At 41.0% G+C, this 21,638-nt stretch overlaps 8 protein-coding genes across 8 annotated transcripts; 6 read left to right on the forward strand and 2 right to left on the reverse strand. All coding sequences in view use genetic code 12, as the record gives it.

The window, feature by feature from the left end:
• Positions 1–832: 832 nt before the first annotated feature.
• On the forward strand, positions 833–3,943 carry HMG1 (hydroxymethylglutaryl-CoA reductase (NADPH); the record flags this gene model as incomplete). The annotated part of the gene is made up of 1 exon (XM_007372115.1): positions 833–3,943. The coding sequence occupies one exon, from the start codon at positions 833–835 to the stop codon at positions 3,941–3,943; it is 3,111 nt and encodes a 1,036-aa protein (XP_007372177.1).
• A 270-nt stretch (positions 3,944–4,213) lies between these two features.
• Positions 4,214–10,216, reverse strand: WAR1 (War1p; the record flags this gene model as incomplete). The annotated part of the gene is made up of 3 exons (XM_007372116.1): positions 4,214–7,187; positions 7,308–9,059; positions 9,327–10,216. 3 exons carry the CDS (start codon positions 9,739–9,741, stop codon positions 6,742–6,744), a joined length of 2,613 nt encoding a protein of 870 aa, XP_007372178.1.
• STR2 (cystathionine gamma-synthase) lies at positions 4,226–7,726 on the forward strand (the record flags this gene model as incomplete). Its single annotated transcript, XM_007372117.1, has 1 exon — positions 4,226–7,726. The coding sequence occupies one exon, from the start codon at positions 4,244–4,246 to the stop codon at positions 6,017–6,019; it is 1,776 nt and encodes a 591-aa protein (XP_007372179.1).
• On the reverse strand, positions 6,060–6,614 carry SPAPADRAFT_131376 (uncharacterized protein; the record flags this gene model as incomplete). The annotated part of the gene is made up of 1 exon (XM_007372118.1): positions 6,060–6,614. One exon carries the CDS (start codon positions 6,612–6,614, stop codon positions 6,060–6,062), a length of 555 nt encoding a protein of 184 aa, XP_007372180.1.
• A 461-nt stretch (positions 10,217–10,677) lies between the features above and the next one.
• Positions 10,678–11,281, forward strand: MNS1 (uncharacterized protein; the record flags this gene model as incomplete). The annotated part of the gene is made up of 1 exon (XM_007372119.1): positions 10,678–11,281. A coding segment is annotated over one exon (407 nt), but the record flags the coding sequence as incomplete, so codon positions are not given.
• Positions 11,282–11,400: 119 nt separating this feature from the next.
• Positions 11,401–12,829, forward strand: MNS1.1 (glycoside hydrolase family 47 protein; the record flags this gene model as incomplete). Its single annotated transcript, XM_007372120.1, has 1 exon — positions 11,401–12,829. The coding sequence occupies one exon, from the start codon at positions 11,432–11,434 to the stop codon at positions 12,788–12,790; it is 1,359 nt and encodes a 452-aa protein (XP_007372182.1).
• A 572-nt stretch (positions 12,830–13,401) lies between these two features.
• Positions 13,402–15,403, forward strand: SKO1 (Sko1p; the record flags this gene model as incomplete). The annotated part of the gene is made up of 2 exons (XM_007372121.1): positions 13,402–13,600; positions 13,674–15,403. 2 exons carry the CDS (start codon positions 13,592–13,594, stop codon positions 15,333–15,335), a joined length of 1,671 nt encoding a protein of 556 aa, XP_007372183.1.
• Positions 15,404–16,646: 1,243 nt separating this feature from the next.
• On the forward strand, positions 16,647–20,189 carry MSB1 (Msb1p; the record flags this gene model as incomplete). The annotated part of the gene is made up of 1 exon (XM_007372122.1): positions 16,647–20,189. One exon carries the CDS (start codon positions 16,647–16,649, stop codon positions 20,187–20,189), a length of 3,543 nt encoding a protein of 1,180 aa, XP_007372184.1.
• Between the last annotated feature and the right edge of the window lie 1,449 nt (positions 20,190–21,638).

A 21,638-nucleotide genomic window follows, 5' to 3' on the forward strand; every position in this document is an offset into this window, starting at 1 on the left:
TGCGTAGTAAATCTAATTAAACCTGCATAGAAGCTAAATTGTTGGGAACATGTTTTACGAGCAGAGAAACGCGTCGTATAACGCATAGCTAAGATGGTCACAAGTGGATGTTAACAAGGCTAACTCGGGGAACCCAGCTGGTGAAACATTGTAACATTTAGCCTCAATAGCCAAGAATAAACTTCTTCTCCACTCCACACCAGTCGTAATTAGTATAAAATTAACTGATATAAAAAATTAAACAAGAAAAACCACAAACACTGAAACAAAAAATTCTTCACTAAACGAGAAGGAACAAAAAAAAAATTATTCTTCCAAATCACGTAGTAGATTTTTTTTTTTACAAACCCGCTTCTGCTGGTGGTGGTTTTTTAAGAAAAAACTCAACAGTTTAAAACCTCCTCAAAAAAGGGCTAAGCAATTTCCAGCTAGTGAACCAAAGAGACTGTCTTTTTTTAAAAGTTTTAACCGTATTTTAGTTTGAAAACCATTGGGAAACTTTTGAAACCAACTTTTTCATCTCCATTTTCCATTTTCCATTTGTCCATCTGTTTGTCTCGTTCTCTTTTTTGGTACTGCCCCTTTGCTAATATCTAGCTAGATACTACTACGACCGCGACCACTACTAATACTACTACGACGACGACAACAACAGCAAGGATTGCACATACAACTACAAGAGTCTGATTTCACCAAGTTTCACTCAGTTTCCATCGCCAATCATTCATCCTTGTTCTTCCCCTATTAGTGTACTTCAAAGATTCACCACCCGCTGCACAGAAAAAAATAAGGCCATTTATACTTTACACAAGACATCCACCATATAGTTACCATGCTAAGTTTAATTGCCCAAGTCACTAGTGCCGTTGCCAAAAAGGCAGCGCACAACCCTATTCATTTCATAATCGTCCCTTCTTTCCTAGCAGCCATCGCCTATTTGGCCATTGTTGATGAATACATCTTGGAAGACAGCTTATCGTTCTTGGAAGGTTCTGTTAATACCAACACCAAGAGCTACTATTACCCGCCAACCGACTCGACCGCCTCAACTGATGACTGGATTCAAATACAAGATGTTAACCAATATCCTGACGCCAAACGTTACTATGTTGTCCCTACAAAATTCAAGCCGGTTCTCAATCATGAACTCCCTCACTTGAATCATACCATTGCTGGTCCTTCCGTGTTTGAACCAATCATTGTATCAGAAACCGCTCCAGAAAGCGTTGAGACTCTTGTTGAAGACGGTATTACTTGGAAACTTGGTCCGTTTAATAGAATCAGTAAATACTATGATTATTTCACTCATGCATTAGCCAATATCCAGGACTCAATTCAAAAGGCTGATAACTTTGATATTGTTTTAATTATTGTTGCCTATTTGGCTATGTGGTACACTCTTATCAAGGTGTTTATCGATATGAGACAATTTGGTTCCCAGTTTTGGTTGGCATTTTCTACTTTAACTTCATCAGTGTTTGCATTCTTATTTGGGTTATTCACTTCCATCTATATCATTAACGCTAAGGTGTCCTTGATGAGTCTTTCTGAAGGTATTCCATTCTTGGTGGCCATTATTGGGTTCAAGCACAAGGTTTCCATTGCCGGTAAAGTTCTGAGAAAATCAACTGGCTCTGAAGAAGTTTCCGATATTGTTGCTGAAGCCATCTCATCCCATACTTTGAGTATGCTTCGTGATCATGTTGTTGTCATTGGAGCTCTTTTCTCGTGTGCTGCTTATGCTCACCGCGTCACTAGATTGAGAAATTTCTGTATTCTTAGTGGATTGATTCTTACTTTTGATTTGATCTTGGTGTATACCATGTTCCCAGCTATTCTTGGATTGAAGGTTGAAATTAAACGTGCTCGTCGTACTGAAGCCATCCAAGAAGCTTTAGAAGAAGAAGGTATTTCCCATGTCCTTGCTGCACAAGTTGCTGAGCAATCTGCTACTTTGGAACATCCTACTGAATCCACACCGTTTTTCTCGAGCAGTTCATCAATCTTGTCCGCTAAAGTGGCCATGACCATTGGTCTTTTCGCCTTTCATGTGTTCTGGTTGGGTAGTTCTTGGCTTTATTCCAAGGATGACACTGAAAGTCTCACCAGTATGCTTTCATTCAAGTCCCAGACCGAAATCGCTCCATTGACTCAATTGCTCACCAACCAAGTTAAAGTTGATCCTCAAGGTACAATCATCACTATATTTCCTACCCAATACTATCACCCTGTGGGATTCCTCGTCAAGGTGGAAGATGTTATTACCATTGCCTGGGAAAAGTTCAATGATGCTATTCAAGACTCGATTCTTTCCAAGTTTATCATTTTTGGATTGGCAATTTCTGTGGTTATCAATATGTACTTTTTGAATGCTGCTAGATATCAAGTCAATGCCACCAAGATTTTGATTGAAAAGAAGGAAAAAGTCACCATTGAAAAGAATCAAGCAGAACAACAACTTGCCCAAGCGCAACAAAAGAAGATTTATGAATCTGACGACGAATCTGAAGAAAGTGTTACTCCTAGAGAACCACTCCCTCTTGACCAATGTATTGAAATCATGAAGACTGGTAACACCAAGACTCTTACCAATTCCGAAGTAACTAACTTAGTTGTGAATGGGAAATTACCATTGTATGCTTTGGAAAAACAATTGGGTGACAATACTCGTGCCGTGGTTGTGCGTCGTTCTGCCATTGCCAAGATTGCTGATGTCCCTGTTCTTGACACTAATCGTCTCCCATGGAAGCATTATGATTATGATCGTGTGTTTGGTGCTTGTTGTGAAAATGTCATTGGGTACATGCCCTTACCTGTTGGTGTTGCCGGTCCGCTTTTAGTCGACGGCAAGCCATACCAAATCCCCATGGCCACTACTGAAGGATGTCTTGTTGCTTCTGCCATGAGAGGGTGTAAGGCCATTAATGCCGGTGGAGGTGTGCAAACTGTTTTAACTAAAGATGGTATGACTAGAGGTCCGTGTGTTAGATTCCCTACTTTGGCCCGTGCCGGTGCTGCAAAATTGTGGATTGATTCAGAAGAAGGTCAAAGAACGGTTAAGAAGGCTTTTAATTCTACGTCGAGATTTGCCAGATTGCAACATATTCAAACAGCCCTTGCTGGTACTTTATTGTTCATCCGTTTTAGAACCACTACTGGTGATGCCATGGGTATGAATATGATTTCCAAGGGGGTTGAATATTCGCTTAAATACATGGTTGAGCAATGTGGTTGGGAAGACATGGAGGTTATTTCTGTTTCCGGTAACTACTGTATTGATAAGAAGCCGGCAGCCATCAATTGGATTGAAGGTAGAGGTAAGTCTATTGTTGCTGAAGCAAGAATTCCTAAGGATGTTGTTGCCAAGGTGTTGAAGTCCGATGTTGACGCGCTTGTTGAGTTGAATGTTGCCAAGAATCTTGTCGGGTCAGCCATGGCTGGGTCTGTTGGTGGGTTTAATGCCCATGCTGCCAACATGGTGACCGCCATATACTTGGCCTGTGGTCAAGACCCTGCGCAAAATGTCGAATCATCAAACTGTATTACATTAATGGATAAGGATAAGGTTACTGGAGACTTGAACATCTCGGTGTCCATGCCTAGTATTGAAGTGGGTACCATTGGTGGAGGGACAATTTTAGAACCACAGGGTGCCATGTTGGAATTATTAGGTGTTAGAGGTCCTCACCCTACCAATCCTGGTGATAATGCTAGACAATTGGCCAAGATTGTGGCGTCGGCTGTGTTAGCGGCTGAATTGTCTTTGTGTTCGGCCTTGGCTGCTGGTCATTTGGTCCTGGCTCATATGCAACATAATAGAAATACCCCTGCTGCTGTGCCAGCTGCTGCTCCAGTTGCTGCTGCACCAGTTGTGAATGGTAATGGGTCTCCTGTGGATATAAAACGTCTTCAAGAGGGGTCGATAACGTGCATAAAATCATAAAACGGCTGCTTTATACAGATTCTCTATTGCTAGTCTACTAATATATAGCTAAAGACATATAAACTCTAAGCACGAGGTGTTAACTGTAACTCTTACATATCCCTGGTTACTCCTATATATATATATATATACATATCGTGGCTGTGTTTATCCTGAGTAACATTTAGGCGATGTTTCATCGAGTCTTGCACAAAAAAGAAATATGTCGCCATTAAATTGAGTCACCCACCATTTAATTTTTTTTCGACTTTTCACAGTTGATTTGTTTTCAGTCACTACATCACGTATATATATATAACCATGCAATTACAAACCCTGCCCTCACAGGAGATAGGGATGCCGATCCCTAATATCCCACACGCTGTGTCGGTAACGTTACCCACTTGGGAAGCAACCGTGGGGTACGAAGAAGGCGAGGACTGGGTGGTGAGCAAGATGCGCTCGGGATACCCTCGGTTCTTTATTCATCCTATAATCCAAGACCTTTCCAAGCGAGTCGAGCACAAGTACGGGAGGGATGGTGAGCGATGCATGATTTTCCCCAGTTACAAAGTGGCTAAGAGATGTCGAGAATTCATCCAATCCAAGGCGAAAACTAATGCCAGCCGGAGAGTGTTGCAGTTGAGCACACCTGCCCCGGCTCTGGAAGACGACAAGTCGACCGTTATTGCTGCCACTATTGGGGTCGTGTTTTTCCCAGCATCAGAGTATCCCCTTGCAAAGAATTACTGGCAGCATTCCGGCGAAGGTATAAGTTCCAGAATGGGGGAATATGTGTTGAAAGAGTTGTTTGAGAAGGAACCGGTGTCGAATGGACGTACTGGTAATATGAAACTGGAGTTGCAGTCGCAAAAGATCCAACTGAGATCGCCATCGATCAGTGCTGCTCGTGGTGGTTCGCAATCTAACAGTAGCAACAATGGCAGTGCTGAAGTGGACAAGGAGTTCAGCACATTCATTGAACAAAAGTATGGTCGTGTGCTCGATTTGAAGTTCACTCAGGGTGCCAAAATGGCATTGAGACGAAGAATTTGTGGGAAAGTTGACAAGTCCAAGAATCAAATTGAAGAAATGGAAAAGGCTCGCAGAGGTAAACATCTTGGAGAAACCGATGTGTACTTGTTCCCATCCGGGATGGCATCAATCTTCTTTGCCCATTTTTCATTATTGCAAACCAGTAAAGGTGAACCAAAGAAATCGGTATGTTTTGGGTTCCCTTATGTCGACACCTTGAATATTTTAAAGAAGTTTGGTCCAGGAGTGTATTTCTACGGATTAGGTGATGATGATTCATTAGATGAGTTAGAGCAAGGGTTGGAATCTGGAGCCATTGATATCATGGCCCTCTTTTGTGAATGTCCTTCCAATCCATTACTTAAAACCCCTAACTTGGCCAGAATCAGGGCATTGGCTGACAAGTACAATTTCGCTGTGGTCATTGATGAAACCGTAGGTAACTTTTTAAACATCAGTGTTTTGCCATACGCCGATATAGTATGTTCGTCATTGACCAAGGTATTCTCGGGTGATTCCAACGTGTTGGCTGGGTCGTTGATTTTGAACCCACTTTCGTCATACTACCCCACCCTTAAGAAATTCTTTAACGAAGAGTACGAAGATTTATTCTGGGCTGAGGATGCATTATGGTTGGAAAGAAACTCGCGTGATTTCGCTGAGCGTGTTCACAAGATAGACAATACGGCCGAGCAAGTGGTTGACTTGTTAAATAACAATGATTTGATCTCCAAAGTGTATTATCCTTCCTTGAGCGCATCGCGTAAATACTATGATGTCATCAAAAACGTCAATGGTGGGTATGGGGGATTGATTTCATTCTTGTTTAAGGATCCCGAACATGCCGTCAAGTTCTTCAATGTGGTGAACCTTCACAAGGGACCAAGTTTGGGAACAAACTTCACCTTGGCTTGTCCATATGCTATCCTTGCCCATTATCAGGAATTGGAAGAGATTGCCCAGTGGGAAGTTGATAGAAATTTAATCAGAATCAGTATTGGATTGGAAGATCCTGTGGAATTATTAAAAGTGTTGCAAAGCAGTCTACAAGAGTGTGTATAGAGTAGAGTAAGATGCATATACCATATTAATTTGTATAGAACTATCTATTATGATGGACTAGCCCTGGGAACTTCATGTGTTCGCATGGCTTGGGTGGATCACCGGTGGGTGGTTTGTGCTGGACTTCCCCGACATACCAATACTTTTCGTGATTATCGAAAAAGTACTGCCAATCGGCCAAATCTCGTTCCACTTCTTCTTGATCCAATTCTCGTAAGTCATAGGTGTACTCTCCTGGGTTCATGAAACAACCCGTGACGTAAACTCGCGCAGCATCCTTGCCGGCCAACTTGTTGTATGTCCCCCTGGGACCGTAAATGCTTCGTGATATGCTGACATCGTAGACGCGGCCATTTATGCCGATGTATATGGGGAGGCTTGGGTCTGTTCCGTTGTATAACGCGAGTTGTTCTGTTGTCAAGTTGACAAAGTTGTTTGTGAGTCTATGTTTCAAATAGTTGACACTGGTCCATTTGCCATTGTATCCCCAAGTGGTTGTTGATGTGAACCACCACGAGAAGCAGGCGTTGAAGAGGAGAATGCCCCCGAGTATCCTCAAGATGTCGATGAATCCAAAGTGATTTCGTTCAGCCATTTGGTGGTGAATAAAGAAGTAACAGGTGATGGTATTGATCTGAACAAACAAGCAAAACCCAAAAAAAAATAAATATGAATTTTCTATATTAAACTTTACAATAAATTACAAATAAATATACACAAGTCTAATTCTTCATGAAAAACACTTCATCGTTCAATTGGGCCGTGTTGGCGTTGTTATTACTGAAATTCAACCGGTCAGCGTCGGCACTCAACAAATCCGCCCAGAACTCGTCATTCAACGTCATGTAGCTCGACTCTAAATGATCGGGATGGGCAAGGTTATGCAGAAACGAAAGACTGTTGCGTCCCATATTGCTGTTGTTCATAGTTGGGTCAATAGCACCCGTGGAGACCGAGGGCATTCTCAGTAAATCGTGTTGTTGCAGCTCGGACAATGGCATCATTGGCTGGCCCTGGCCGTTGAATGCTGGGTTTCCTATGTTGAATCCTACTCCAGAGTTGATTCCTCGGAAACTGTAATGTGATGGTGATACCTTGGAAGAGCCAGCATCGCCACCTGTTCTCATTGGTTCAGGCTGGGGGAACAATGGTTGAAGGTGCTGTTGTACTCCAGGTGAGTTCGTGCTTACACCTGCCATCGGTGTGTTATCAGCCGAATTGAACATGGGAGCTGGCCCGTCCTTTAGCCCTGCTCCTGAATCAGAATTAGACCGTTTGTTCTCTTTACCATTGGAAGATTCACGACGGACGCTGGCAGCGTATGACAAAATGTCAAGCGGCACAGAAGAACCAACCCGTTCTGGCTCGTCAGTTAATAATGACTTCCTATTAGCTTTAGCGTGTGATTGGTACATTGAAACCAATTTCTCCATTTCATTAATTTCATTTTCATTAGGCTTGAAGTTCTGTGGCGTCTCTCCACTCTTTCGTAATAAATCTTGCACTTCTGTAGCATAAGTCTGGATAAACAACTGCAACACTAATCTTGTCTTTTTCAAAAAGTGATTGGTTGGGTGCATTAAATTGGCCTGCTCCACTAACTTACTGGTTCTTTGGATGGCTGTGACTGCATGTCTAGGTACCAAATCCTTCTCAATCAACGAAGGTAATGACAAAATCAAGTATCTTAATCTCAACAACATCCCTGCGGTATAAATTATTCTGCACCCGTAAAACAAGGGAATAGCAGCAACTTGTTCCGAAGTCAAATGGTTGAATTCATCCAACGCATTCAAACATGAACTGGTACAGTTGGAAATTGACTTGACGGCATTATCGTTCAATTTAACTCCCTTTTCAGAATCTTCACTGGTGAAAATGTTGGTGAGACAAGGTTCATGAAGATACGCTTCCACGGAAAAGTAATAGGCTAAATTAGCATGGTCATCATCAGCAATCTTGACTCTAATCACTGTCAATTGTTTTTGTAAATCGTGAATAATGTATGATGATGTGGATGTTCTGGTTTCGGAAATCTCTGGCGCATGGAGGATATGATGAATCTTATCCAAGCAATGATTCAACCGGGAAAACAACGCCAAGTTACGATAACGTGGTTCTGGGGAGTTCTCAAGAATACTGCAACATTCTTCGACATATGGTGTCCACTTCACATAGATTGTTCTTCGTAATATCAAACAAATACTCACGGTAGTGAAGTAGATAATCAAAATCAACGACCGATACTCGGTATTACCCTTGGATGGATCAGCACCTAGTTGAACTTCTCTAAATGAATAAGTACGGCGAGAAATAATCCCCAAGTCATGCAACAAAGAAACACAAATGGTGTTCAATAAGTGATAACGACGTTGACGAAACAATTCCGGTGAATTGTACCATAAACATAAAATCAAACAACTTTTGATGAGTTCGTCTGATTTAGTACCAGCAACCATGATTTCAAATGTTACTGTTCTTATCGCTTCATTGTCAATTCTCAAAGCATGTTCAATGCTCCCAGTCTTGGAATATAACGCATTGGACACCGACATCACTGCATTAAACAAGAATGGCTGTTTTTTCCTGAATTCATCCACGGAAAGACTCAACGGAATCTCGACAATTGGATTTAAGGCGTAGATTTTATTACGGTAAACGTCCATACGTTCTTCTGCTTCGCCAATAGTAATCAAACCCGACGAAACCATGTCTATAGTGGTACCATTTCTCAACAATGCCGTTCTTTGTCCTGCAACAGCGTTTAATTCCTGAGTCAAGTCGGATAACTTGGTTGTTGACGATTCCACCAAAATGGTAACTTCGCGTTCTAAATCATACTTGGACACAAACGGTGGTGAATTGACTTCCGAGATTGTATCACTGGTACTGTTCAACGACGCCTTTCTTGCATGTTGGTGGTTGTGACGTTGGGCCAATTGTGCTTCTAATTGTTTAACTCGCTGACGCAAACGTGCAACTTCATTATCTGGTTCTGATTCGTTTAATGGAGAAGACACCGTTGGCGCATTAGGACTCTCTTTATGATTGCGCATGATTGGTGTAGGGATCGACAGTTGCATAGTAGGCAATGGACCCGGTGATGGTGAGCTTTTCTGATTCACGTTTTGAATCATGGGGATCATGGGAGTTTTGATATCGAAGCGTGGACTTGGCACACTCGAGATCGCGGCCGAGTCGGGAGCGCTTAGTATCCCTCTCGACATGATTGATTGAGCACCTAAGGCAATGGCTGAGGAGCCGGAAGTATTAGCGACGTCAGATCCCGAGTTACCCGTATTAGCACCACCAGCATTTGAGTTAGCAGCAGCATTAGCAGAAGCAGAAGCAGCGGCAGCGGCAGCAGCATTTTGCCTAGCTCCGAGTATATCTGCCTTCTTTCTTCTCTTTCGTGTTTGATTCAAGTCGATCTCACACTTCCTGCGTCCATTCAAGCATCTGATGCACGTACCTCCTGGGTTGTTGGGGTCTGCAGGGGTGCACTTCACTTTGAGCGAATGACAGCTCTTACAAGCAACGGAACGACGAGTTGACTTCTGCTTTTTCGAATCGCCGCCGTTGGTAGACGCCACGGACTCGTCAGGCTGGTTGAAACTCTCCAGCTGTGTGTCGAAGTTGGATACTGGAGTATCTGAGGATCTGATACTGAAGTCGGTTGTATCTGTAACCGATCCTGGTTTTAATGCCGGTTGGTGAAGCATTGCCGATGCTCAAAATTTTCTATTTTTTTTTCTGTGGTTGTGGGGGCGATGAACCTCAGGAGGAAGGTATAGTCTGGGTATGTGCGTGTGTACTAGTAGTTAAATGGGGTGATCGATAAAGTAAGGTTGTTCTAAGTACGTGTAATCATACGACTCGTTAATGCGGCTGGACCGGTTGGTTTTGAGTTGTGGACGGCTAAATGAGAAATTGAATTTCAGTTATGGAAAGACGCTATATATAAAAGAAACAGGAAAAAAAATTTTTTGTCCCTCAACCGCACATTATTTTTGATCACTCATTGTTGGGAAATCCAAACTGTTTTACTAGTGAAATCTGAGCTAAAGTATAATTACATTGCTGATATAAACCATTTCTAGAGCTTGTACATAATTTCTGGCTCGCTTGCTTTGTTTAATCGAGTCAGTTAAGTATAGTTCAAGACTAAATCAAGGGTATAAGCTATATAGCAAGCCTACATCGGTATTCGATCGGCGTGTGTGTAGTCTTTTTTTTTATTACCGTTATTGTTCGAAATGCCGATCGATCCTCCGGGATCACCTACCGCGATGAGCAATTTTACTCCACCTCCGCCACACCCACACAGAGTCTACTCGTAAGACACGCATTCACCTACAGCGATGTCATCTTTCTCCGCACATTCTTGGCAGTTGAAGTCACCATCTGCCGCATTTCTCCTTCGAAACATGACCAAATCGGATGATGAATGATGAAATTACATTTCCGATATCCGTTACTTCCTTTCATTGGCGGAAATACCTAATTCGTCCAACCTGGTCATGTGGACCGGGTCACGCGCAAGATTCCTCCTCTCTCCGCTCGTGACGCGTATCATGTGATCTAGATAAGCCGCACGTACAGTCAAGTTTTTTTTTCCAGCTAAAGACCACACTTCAACAATATCAGATCCAATCAGCAGGAACTTGTCTCTTGTACGCATACAATCAGATCTATTATTGTTGTTCTTCAATCCATTGAACGACATTCGATCTTGAACCAATCTCAAACTTTTCCAGCAATTTAATCGCGTGGGTGTTTTCTTTTTTTATCATAAGAACTACCTAACACCACATGTCGTTCTCATTTGGTATCAACAACATATCACGAGGTAACACATACAAGGATAAACCTACAGGAGGGACATTGCCACTATACTACAAGGACAAACCGAATTCGTTCCGTCCAATTAGCCACAAGAAACAACGTAAATTAGTCATGCTTCTCAAGGGGTTCATATACTCACTCATATTGTATACCGTGTACCATTTCGCGTCCACTGGCAACTTGAACTTGTTTGAGTTTGGGTTTGGCGGCGGCATCGGCAGTGATAATATCAGTAAAGGCGCAACTTCGTGGCCGGCTGCACAAGAAGAAGTCAAACAGGCCATGTTGGATTCGTGGCATACTTATGAAAAGTATGGGTGGGGGTACGATGTGTACCATCCTATTAAGCAACAGGGGGAGAATATGGGCCCTAAGCCATTAGGTTGGATGATTGTGGATTCTATAGACACGCTCATGATCATGGATGCTAAGGACGAAGTGGACCGGGCTAGAAAATGGATCAAGGATCTGTTGGACTATGGATTTGATTACAATGTCAATGTTTTTGAAACAACAATTAGAATGCTTGGTGGGTTATTATCAGCTTTCCATTTCAGTGACGATGACATGTACTTGGATAAAGCCGTTGGTTTGGCCAATTCCTTGCATGGTGCATACAAGACCGATTCGGGCATTCCTTACTCTTCGGTCAATTTAAAGACAGGCAAGGGTCTCAAGAATCATGTTGATGGTGGTGCTTCGTCTACTGCCGAGGCAGGTACGGTCCAATTAGAAATGAAGTTTTTGGCTAAATTGACTGGTGAGCAAGATTGGTGGAAGCTTTCTGAAAAGGTAATGGAAACTCTTGAAGCCAACAAGGCACAGGACGGATTGGTTCCTATCTTTGTCCAACCAGATACCGGTAAATTCCGTGGGAAGTTAATCAGATTAGGATCTAGAGGTGATTCGTACTATGAATATTTGTTGAAACAATACTTGCAAACTAAAGAGCAAGAACCTATTTACTGGGACATGTACCGTGAATCTGTTGCCGGGGTCAAGAAGCATTTAGTTCGTGAAACATATCCTCTGAAATTAAAGTTTATTGGAGAATTGGAGCATGGTATTGGTGGACAATTGTCACCTAAGATGGACCATTTGGTTTGTTTCTATGGTGGATTGCTCGCCTTGGGTGCCACTGGAGGTTTGCCAGTTGAAGAAGCAAGAAAGTTGAGTAGTTGGAATGCCCAAAAGGAATCTGATTTTAAGTTGGGTGAAGACTTAACCTACACTTGTTACAAGATGTACCATGACGTTTCTCCAACTGGATTATCTCCTGAAATTGTTGTCTTTAACCAGGACCCAGCAGTCAAGGACGATTTCTACATCAAGCCAAACGATAGACATAACTTGCAACGTCCAGAAACTGTCGAGTCGTTCTTTTACCTCTACAGATTGACTGGAGATGAAAAGTACCGTAAGTGGGGTTATGAAATCTTCCAAAATTTCATGAAGTACACTAAGGTGCTCAATGGTAAGGGAGAAGTATCCTTCTCGTCTCTTAGTGATGTTACTTCCTTGCGTGGAGATGGATCTTCTAAATTCAAGGACAATACTGAGTCTTTCTGGTGGGCAGAAACCTTGAAGTACTTGTATCTTTTGTTTGACGATAGCAACAAGGTTCCATTGACTGATTACGTGTTCAATACTGAAGCCCATCCGTTCCCTAAGTTTGATTTGAGTGATCATTTAAAGACCGGATGGATCAGGAAAATCGACGAGAGTAAGAAGCCAATCATGATGGAGTCGAAAGTAAAGATTGACAAGAGTAATCCACCTGTTGCACGACCAGTTGATAAGTCTGCTGAAGAGGCTGCGAAGGAGGTGCTTAAAGAGAATCCAAAGCTTGCTGAGGAAGAGAACAAGCAGGAAAATCAACAAAAGATGAATAAAATCATCGAAGAGATTGCCAAAGAGGACAAGTAGTTACATAGTGTAAGTATATAATAGAGAATTTGAGTTATTATTTCTTTTTGTCTTTCTTTCTATTTTTAGGGGGGGATGTCGTTCTAGAACTAGCTTCTATATTCAGAAACATTTTTCGTTATCTCCGGAGAAGGAGGAAGAGGGGGGGTCAAGTTACACTTTTCTTGTGCCAAGCCCTCGATTGGACAAAACTGAGCTGATGATAACGAAGATTGCAGGGCGAATTAGAAATTGCCGAATTCAGACTCCTCTTTTTTTATTTTGCTGCTTAAATCGCTCATACATTAGGATCAGTTAATTACGATGGTTTCCTGTGGCTAAAAAAAATTAAATGAAACTGGTGATTGATTACGAAAAAGAAATTTGCAGTTGCTTTTTCCTTTTTCACTTTTTTTTTTTTATTTTCCCTGCGTCAAAATCTCACTAAAAAAAACCACAACGCACAAGAAAGTAAAAAAAAATCTTACGTCATTCATTTCTTCTAAACACTTTTTACAATTGCAACCCGTTGACATCAAACTTAAACAACTACGTCATAGCTCGCCCTACATATAACCAACAATAGCTTGTCTCGTATATCAACGCCGTTCCTATAGTCAGCTGCAAACTAATTTTAACAGATTGCAAAAGCAAAATACGCGCATCTCACCCACCACACATCAAAGCATATAAACCATACCCCATTTGCTCATTGGAAATTAAATTTTACAACTTTGCTGAAACAAACCCTGATCGATCGATCCAGCTGTCCTAGATTTTACCTAAACCCTGAAAAATACACAAACATCTATAATTATGACAATGACTGAGGTATGTATAAACTCACAACACCCTTGTTCCATGACAGTATGTGACATTGTTTACTAACTAATCCCGCCTCTAGCTGAAATCTACCTTTGAGTTGGAACCAAATCCTTTCGAAAGATCATTTGCTACAAAGGAATCGTCTGCATCGCTAGATAAGATGAGCGACGGAGCAGAAGCAAGCAAGGTTACTAGTTCGTCCTCCACTAATAAACACAATTTACATATTCCAAACATATCCAATTTGAACCTGAATGGAAAATTGCCAGCCTTGACACCTCCTATATTCACCCCTGGTGGAAGACGCCTACCACCATTGTTATCTCCTGGTGCTGTTAACGCCACTTCATATTCCAATCCAGGCACTCCTGGGTCCGCCTTATGGAACAACTTTCTTGCAAATAATAATATCTCTCAGCAGCAGCAGCAACAGCAACAACAACAACAACAACATCAGCAAGGCCAACCTCAAATAGGAGGTACTCAAAACGGATACAACCTGTTCTTATCATCGGCTCGCAAAACAGGGCTTACACCAAACGAATCAAATATAAGAACTGGTTTGACTCCTGGAGGCTTGAGTCATTTCCCCTTTGGAAGTCAACTAGCTGTACCTGGACTTTCGACCCCCGGCGCTCTCCTCAACGGTCCAATAACACCAGGGTTATCTAGCTTATTGGGCTTGACTCCAGGTATAAATGGATCCCACCTATCCTCTATGTTACCACCAGTAAATGGAAATAGTGGAGCCTCTAGTCAGCCACCTCCACAGATTTTACAACCACAGCCGGTTATTCATGAAGAACCTTACTCGGTTGCTCCTCCACCTGTGGTCCCACAAATACCTACGCTGTCCAGCGCACCTCCTCTCGCTCCAGTCAATGTACCACAACAAAAAGAGCAGCCCCCAGCAGATGCAGACGATACACCGCCCCGTCAAACCGTAGAAATCAAACAAGAGAATAGAAAGAGAAGCGGTGATGATTTGCTTGATTCACCACCTTCAAAGAAGAAATCAACCCGAGGAAAACGGCCCGGCACCGGTAAAAAACAAGCCAAAGAAGAACCAGACGCCAAGCATTCTGATTCATCGTCTCCCAATGATTCACGCAACAAATCTGATGACGAAAAACGCAAGAATTTCCTTGAAAGAAACAGAGTGGCTGCTTCCAAATGTCGACAACGGAAAAAGCAATTGGTTCAGAAAATGGAAGAAGAGTTGGCATTTTACCTGAATGGTTACCGTGAATTATCAGCCCAAGTTACTCAATTGCACGATCAATTGCTCAATTTGAGAGGAATCATCGCTGGACATAAAGATTGCACATTATTGGCCCAGTCGGTCGGTGGATTTGAAGCAATTAATCAAATCGTACAACAGGCTGATCTTGCCATTCAAATGAGTGCTGGTGGTCAAACAAATATGACATCGATGCCATCAACCATACCGACTAATCTTCATGCCCAACCTCAGGTTGTAGTTCAAGTTGCTAAGGACCCAATAGTGCGAGGGTCAACTACGGCTACTCCAGAATTATACACGAATACCACCACGCCTATGGTGAATGATGGCAATAACAATACTACTATTGCTTCTCATCATAGTTTAACTGATTTGCGATCCACAGCTGCTGCTCAGACAATGTTACTAACTAGTAACGGAGGAATGAATAATGGTGATTTAAGAGCTATTAATAGTATGTCCAACCTAGCTGCCATGAATCAAAGACAGTTTGTATAAATAATTGGATAGTTATTTTTTAGTTGTCAAGTAGTATACATGAGATGAAATAGACCCTGCTCTGTTTTGAATGTGGTTTTATGCACCGACTCTAAAGTGGTAATCTTTCTCTTTCGCTAACGAAAGTTTTTACTTTTTAACGATCATCGTATTCCGACACATAGTCTTAATTCTTCTACAATGTGTAATCCCCTCCCCTCACACACCCCACCGACTTCGTTCACATGCGAAACTGAAGGAGTTGACCAATTTAATTGATCATTGTCCAAATTCTCATTGTGTAACGCTTCGGCAGGGTACAAATTTCCCTGAAATTCAAGACGCGTATGGATCGGCCAAAAATATTTTGGATCTACCCCTTTCAAACAAATAGCCTAATTCCACCCAACAAAGGGTTGATAAGTGCAAGTGGCTGACGAGATCTACATGGGTATACCCTGGGCTTAGGTCAGCTCACCTCCTGCCAAAATGATGTAATTAATTAAACATACTTTTACCACTGGATGCATAACCCAGTGAATTTGGTTCTAGAATTAACTGGGCAACTTTACACAGTTGCGGACACAAAATCACGGCATGTATTGAAGTGTGGATGTTCCACCTTTTATTGTTCCCTTTTTGGCTCTTTGTTTACCAATTAACTTAAACCACCAAAAAAAAATAAATAAATAAATAAAAATTCACAATTGAAGCTTCCCAATTGTATATGTTTCCCCTAACTCGCCACATACTCAAAACCAGACTCTTCTCCTTTCGTTAGTTTTTGGATTTACTACTAACTTAGTATATATCCGTCTTTTCTGCAAGACTTTTCCTCATCGACCGTTGGCGCATTCACCAAGTCCATCACCTACAACTTACAAGGCGCACAACTGGCAACATTCCTTGCTGACACTAACAAAGAAGGTCGTATCTTGCCTGTCAATATCGCGAGTTAGTGAAACACACAATAGCCAATTCTTGTCAACTACGCCATCTGAAACACACAGTGTTCCCATTTATTTGCCAAGATCAGTCTTTTCACTTCCCAGACAGCCAATAAGCACCCACATTAGCGTGAGAGAAATCCGAAGAAATTTTTTTTGCAACACTTACGGAAAGCTTCTATTAATAAATAAACAACCGCGGACATACACATAATTTTCCACCCAACCTACCTTTAATTACCTGCTCGCAACCGTTTCACCTGGTTGTCATTCCTTTTTAATCGGTGTTTTCCTGCCAAAGCAAAGTCTGTTTGGGTCCAAATCGAGATTTCTGTTTTGATTTTGATTTGAATTTTATTTATATAAGAAGCACCACATATGCATCATGGCTACAAAACAACTCCCACATATACCTGATCTAGAGTTGCCCAAGTTGCCAGAGGTGAAGAAATCTAAAGACTCCCGGTCAACCCTGGTTGATTCAGGCATCATTCCTTACAGTCAGTTTACCAGAAACAACTTGAAATCAATCATACATTCGCTTACACAAGAATTGAAAAAACGAGGAACAAAAACACCATATATATTCCTTCCCTTTCGATCCAAAATTAATGATTCACATTTGGAAAAGCTACTTTCATTCGTATTCCCTAATGGCGAAATCATCGATGCGGCAAAAGCTGAAGCTGGATTACTTGAATTTGACGAATTCACATTGATTTGCGGATTGAAGTATTTGTGGGCAAGATTGCCCAATAACGAAATTATCGGCTGGGATGTGTATCTTGAATTCAAAAGAAAAGAAAAGGAAAAGGGATATCCCAAGAACGCGTTTTTAGCAATCATGCCTAAATGCTTGTCGTCGCCTGCCCATGCATCGATCGTATACGACTTTCTCGATTTGATTGTCAACATAACATCCAATTCTCATGATAATTTCCTAAGCGGGAGAAAGATTAGTAAGATGGCCAGCTTCTGGGCATTCAATCCTATGCATAGTAAGAAACCGCAAGAGTTTGATTTTATTGAAGGGATAGAAATGTGGACGAAATCCACCAATGCATTGTTTCACCTCGTGTTATCATTCTTGAGATCAATGTTGCCAGAAACTGATATGGAAACTTTAAAATTGCCCAAGTCATTACAATCATTATTAGTCACTAATCAATATCCACCGGTGGAAGAACGAGGTGAAGCCTTGAAGAATATGATTACCATTCCTTGTGTTCACATTAAATCTACCCGACCCTCGAAAAATGCATACGATTTAATAAGTAAAGTACGATACAGCCTATCTTTTGACAAGAGAGATTCATTTTTATCCGTGGAAAACTACACAATTTTGAAGAAGTTGTTCAACAAGAAAGGAACTAGTGAAATTGTAGAAACTTTGACAGAAGAGTCACGAAGAATATTGGCTAGGATAACTGCTGAACCGGCTGAATCCCAGTACAACCTTGAACCGGGTTGGGCTAAATCTCCAGTTCCATTTGATGAAGATATCCCACAATATTCGAAGATTGAAATCAAGAATGTATCTATACAAGACTACTATATCTGGACTTGGTTATCAAGTTTAGGAAGTGATCAAACTAGTCACATGAAGAGATTATTTGGAAGATCAATTGTTGTTGAGGCAGATTTATTAGGATTCCAGAAATGGATTGTCATTTCTGAAAAAACGATGAGTTCAGAAGAATATCTCCGTAACTTCAACTTGGATCACAATTCTGATTACAAATCTGAATTGAAGGATAAAAATCTACCACCTGTACCAGATAAAAACAAGGGATCTCGTGAATCGTCAAGACCATCTCTGGAAGAAACCGATAAGGAATTCAGTGATGAGTTTAGTTATATTTACAATTCTTCACTATGTACTGATGATAACGATAGTAGTATTGAAGATATTCATCAATCATCCAAGGAATTGAATACTACATCTAAGAAATTGTCCAAGTTGATGATTAGCGAAGCACTTCAAAAGAAGCCTCAGATTAGAAAAGCTCCGCCACCACCAACAGTTGAATCTCGAAAAACACCACCAATGCTAAATGAGTACCTGCTCAAGAAGAACATTACAAAATCACCAGAAAGTGTTGGAAGTAGTTTTATTGAACCGTTTGAACAATACCATACTCTGATGGAAAAGCGTCATAAGTTAAAGGAGGATATTTTGCATAGTGAACCATTTGACAATTATCATGTAGGTAGAGGCATACCTGAAGTCGAGCAACATAAACAAGTTGATGCAGTTGTGCAGGCTGATGAAGCAGAAAAGGTCCGCAAATTGAAACAACAACAAGAAGAAGAAGAAGCAGAAAAAGCCCGCAAGTTGGAAAAACAAGCACAAAAGGCTCAACTTGCAGCAGCACAAGCGGCTGGATTTCCATTTGCGTTCTTGCCATCTAATGAGCCACCTCCTCCACCAGAGCAAGCTGCTGAAACTGCAAGAGTTGTTAGTGATTTGATGATGACTACACCATTTTTGATTACTATTCCTGGCTCAGAAAATGTGTTGGCCTCTCCTAATAAGAATAAAAGTAAGAGCAGAAGCCCAGATAGAGGGGTGGAACGTGGGTCAAGTGCAAGTCCTACTCGTCATGCTGCTAGTAAGAGCCCAGACAGAATCCGGGTCAGTCCAGAACAGAGAGCCCGCAGTGCTCAAACCAGTCCAGAACGTCAAGTGGATATTAAACCAGAACCTGTTGTACACCCAGAAGCTAAAGAGAAAAAGACACTTCTTGGAAGAAAGACTCCAAAGTATGATAAATACGAGAAGGAATTACCACCAATTGTTGCACCAACTCCAGTTACCCCAGTACTTCAATCTAACTCTATAACTAGGGAAGCTGGTATTACTAACTTGCTGGGATTCGTTAAATCTCCACTTGATCCATTTGAATCTCCGAAAGTTGTCCAAGAACCGGAACTTCTGGCTGCTCATCAATATTCTCTTGAACAACCTCAACAACATTCGTCTAAACATACATCATGTCATTCTCCAGAACATTCATTACTACAACAACATTCTCCTACACACCAAACATCGCCACAACGTCGTTCTCCTGAACATTCATTTACACAACAAGGATTATCTCCCGAACAACAAATTCCCGAACGTCATCCAGATCATTCATTGCCACAACAAAGATACTCTCCTCAACATCCAGCCCTGCAACAACGACACTCACCTGAACATTTAATGCCACAACAACGCCAATCTCCTGAATACATGCCACAGGAATATTCATTACCACAACAGGCTCCACCTCACTCAGAACATTCAATACCACAATCTCAACAAGCTCAACCTCATCCAGATCCTCGAGCTATTCGCAAGTTGGCAAAATCTCCTATGCTTCAACCAGCCCAGCCGGGCTTTATGGGACCACCTCCAAGGTTGGGCTCTCCGCAATTAGCTTCTTCACCTCGTCAAAGATCTGATGGATTCCAACAACCACGACCATTAAGAAAACAACAATCAATTCCTAATATAGCTCCACCAAGAATTGTGACAGGTTATGGCCTGCCTCAGCTTCCACCATCACCAGGCTACTTCCCACAACAGCAATATGGACCACCATCTCCAGGATATTTTCCACAACAATACCCCCCACAACAGCATCCACAGTATGCACCACCACAACAGTACCCACCACAGCAGTACCCACCACAACAAGGATATCCACCTCAACAAGGATATCCGCCACATGGATATCCACCACAAGGATATCCACCACAAGGATATGCTCCACAGCATGGATATGGTCCTGCTCCAGGTCATGGTAATATGCGTGGTGCACCAAGAGGCGGTAAATATAACGACATGATGGGAGTTCCAGTAGTTGGAAAACACAACAAGAATATCACTGAAAATAAAGCATCATTAAGAGCAGCTTTTGTCCAAGGTAATTTTGGAATCTAAAAGGTTTGTATATATGTGTAACTTAAATTAATGATTAGAAATGTAATAATTCCTTGTAGAATTGAATTAAAGAATCACTATATAATTTTGCAACCTAAATTGTCATATGGTAACTCGTTTCAATTATTTGAACTATCAGTAATTCAATTATAATCAAAGTCCTTGACTTGAACAGTATTAACCAGTGTATTTTAGTTTTAATAACTTATAATAAGGGTGATGTATTTTACTAATGAGTTAGGCACGTTACATAACTTTCAATTTTAAAAAGATTCTGGCGGAAAATTGGTTAAAATTATACAACAAAAATTCATGCTAAGTTTACACCACAAAATACATAAACATAAAAACTAATATCTACATGAACAATTAGATATTATAATTACAATATAAGCCTCTAAAAACAAAGAAAACATCTGTATTGAGCAAGTTAATCATGGCAGACTTTACTTGGCATCAAAACTAACTGAACTTTAAATGTTAGAGGAATGAACTCTTTAAGTCTTGCACATGAACCTTTGGATCTGTGTGAAACTAAAGATGGAAATGTGTAAAGTGATCACACAGGATCTCAGGTTCCCTTTCTCCTTGTTCACCTAATACGAATGAGATATTCCCCCTCTTACAAGATTTAGACAATGCAGATACGGGGAAGGATCGGAGACTTATTCGGACGAATATAAGATTACATAGAAAGATACATTACCCCTCAACTATCTTGCAGATACGAGATAGATAAAGTATTAGAGTGTCATTAATTCACAAGGAGGTTAGGAAGGCTATGGATGTGAGGCAAGACGAGAAAAAGAATATTTAAATGGTTGGATTTTCTCAGAAAGTCACTTTGGATTTGTAGAGTTTAGTTTAACTTAACTTAACTTGACTTAGTTTTAGTTTACGAATAGATAAGAGAGACTCGTCGTAATTCTTTTACAGTATTTCGTATTATAAACTATACTTATATCAAGGACCTATAGGAGAATCTAATATTAAATCACTGTTAGAGTATGAACTCTTAAATCTAGCACGTGATCCTAGAGATTCTGTGTAATGATAAAGATGGTATTGTGAGATAGAGAGCACGGGATCCAGGAAGCAACCAATCAAACATGTTCACTATACTAACCAATAAAATCAGAAAGCCAAGAAAAGATATTAAGAAGGGAAAACATTAAAATACCCCTGAGGAGAATAAGCTTGGGATAAATGAGCTGATCTTAATATTATGGCCTGAGGAAAAGGATAGTTGAAGTGTCGACACCAAACATGGTCTGATCGGAAAAGCTAGAGATGAATAGCTTGAAGAAAATGAAATATAAATTTGATTGGATTCCCAGTTGAATAAGTATTAATAGACTCTCGGAAAAAAGTAATGAATTATTAAGTATCAAGTTCTCGAAGTATCATATTCTATTTATAGATAGCTTAGTTAGAGTAATAGACTCCTCC

This window comes from Spathaspora passalidarum, assembly GCF_000223485.1.
Source record: "Spathaspora passalidarum NRRL Y-27907 unplaced genomic scaffold SPAPAscaffold_1, whole genome shotgun sequence".
NCBI classification, from domain to species: Eukaryota; Fungi; Ascomycota; class Pichiomycetes; order Serinales; family Debaryomycetaceae; genus Spathaspora; species Spathaspora passalidarum.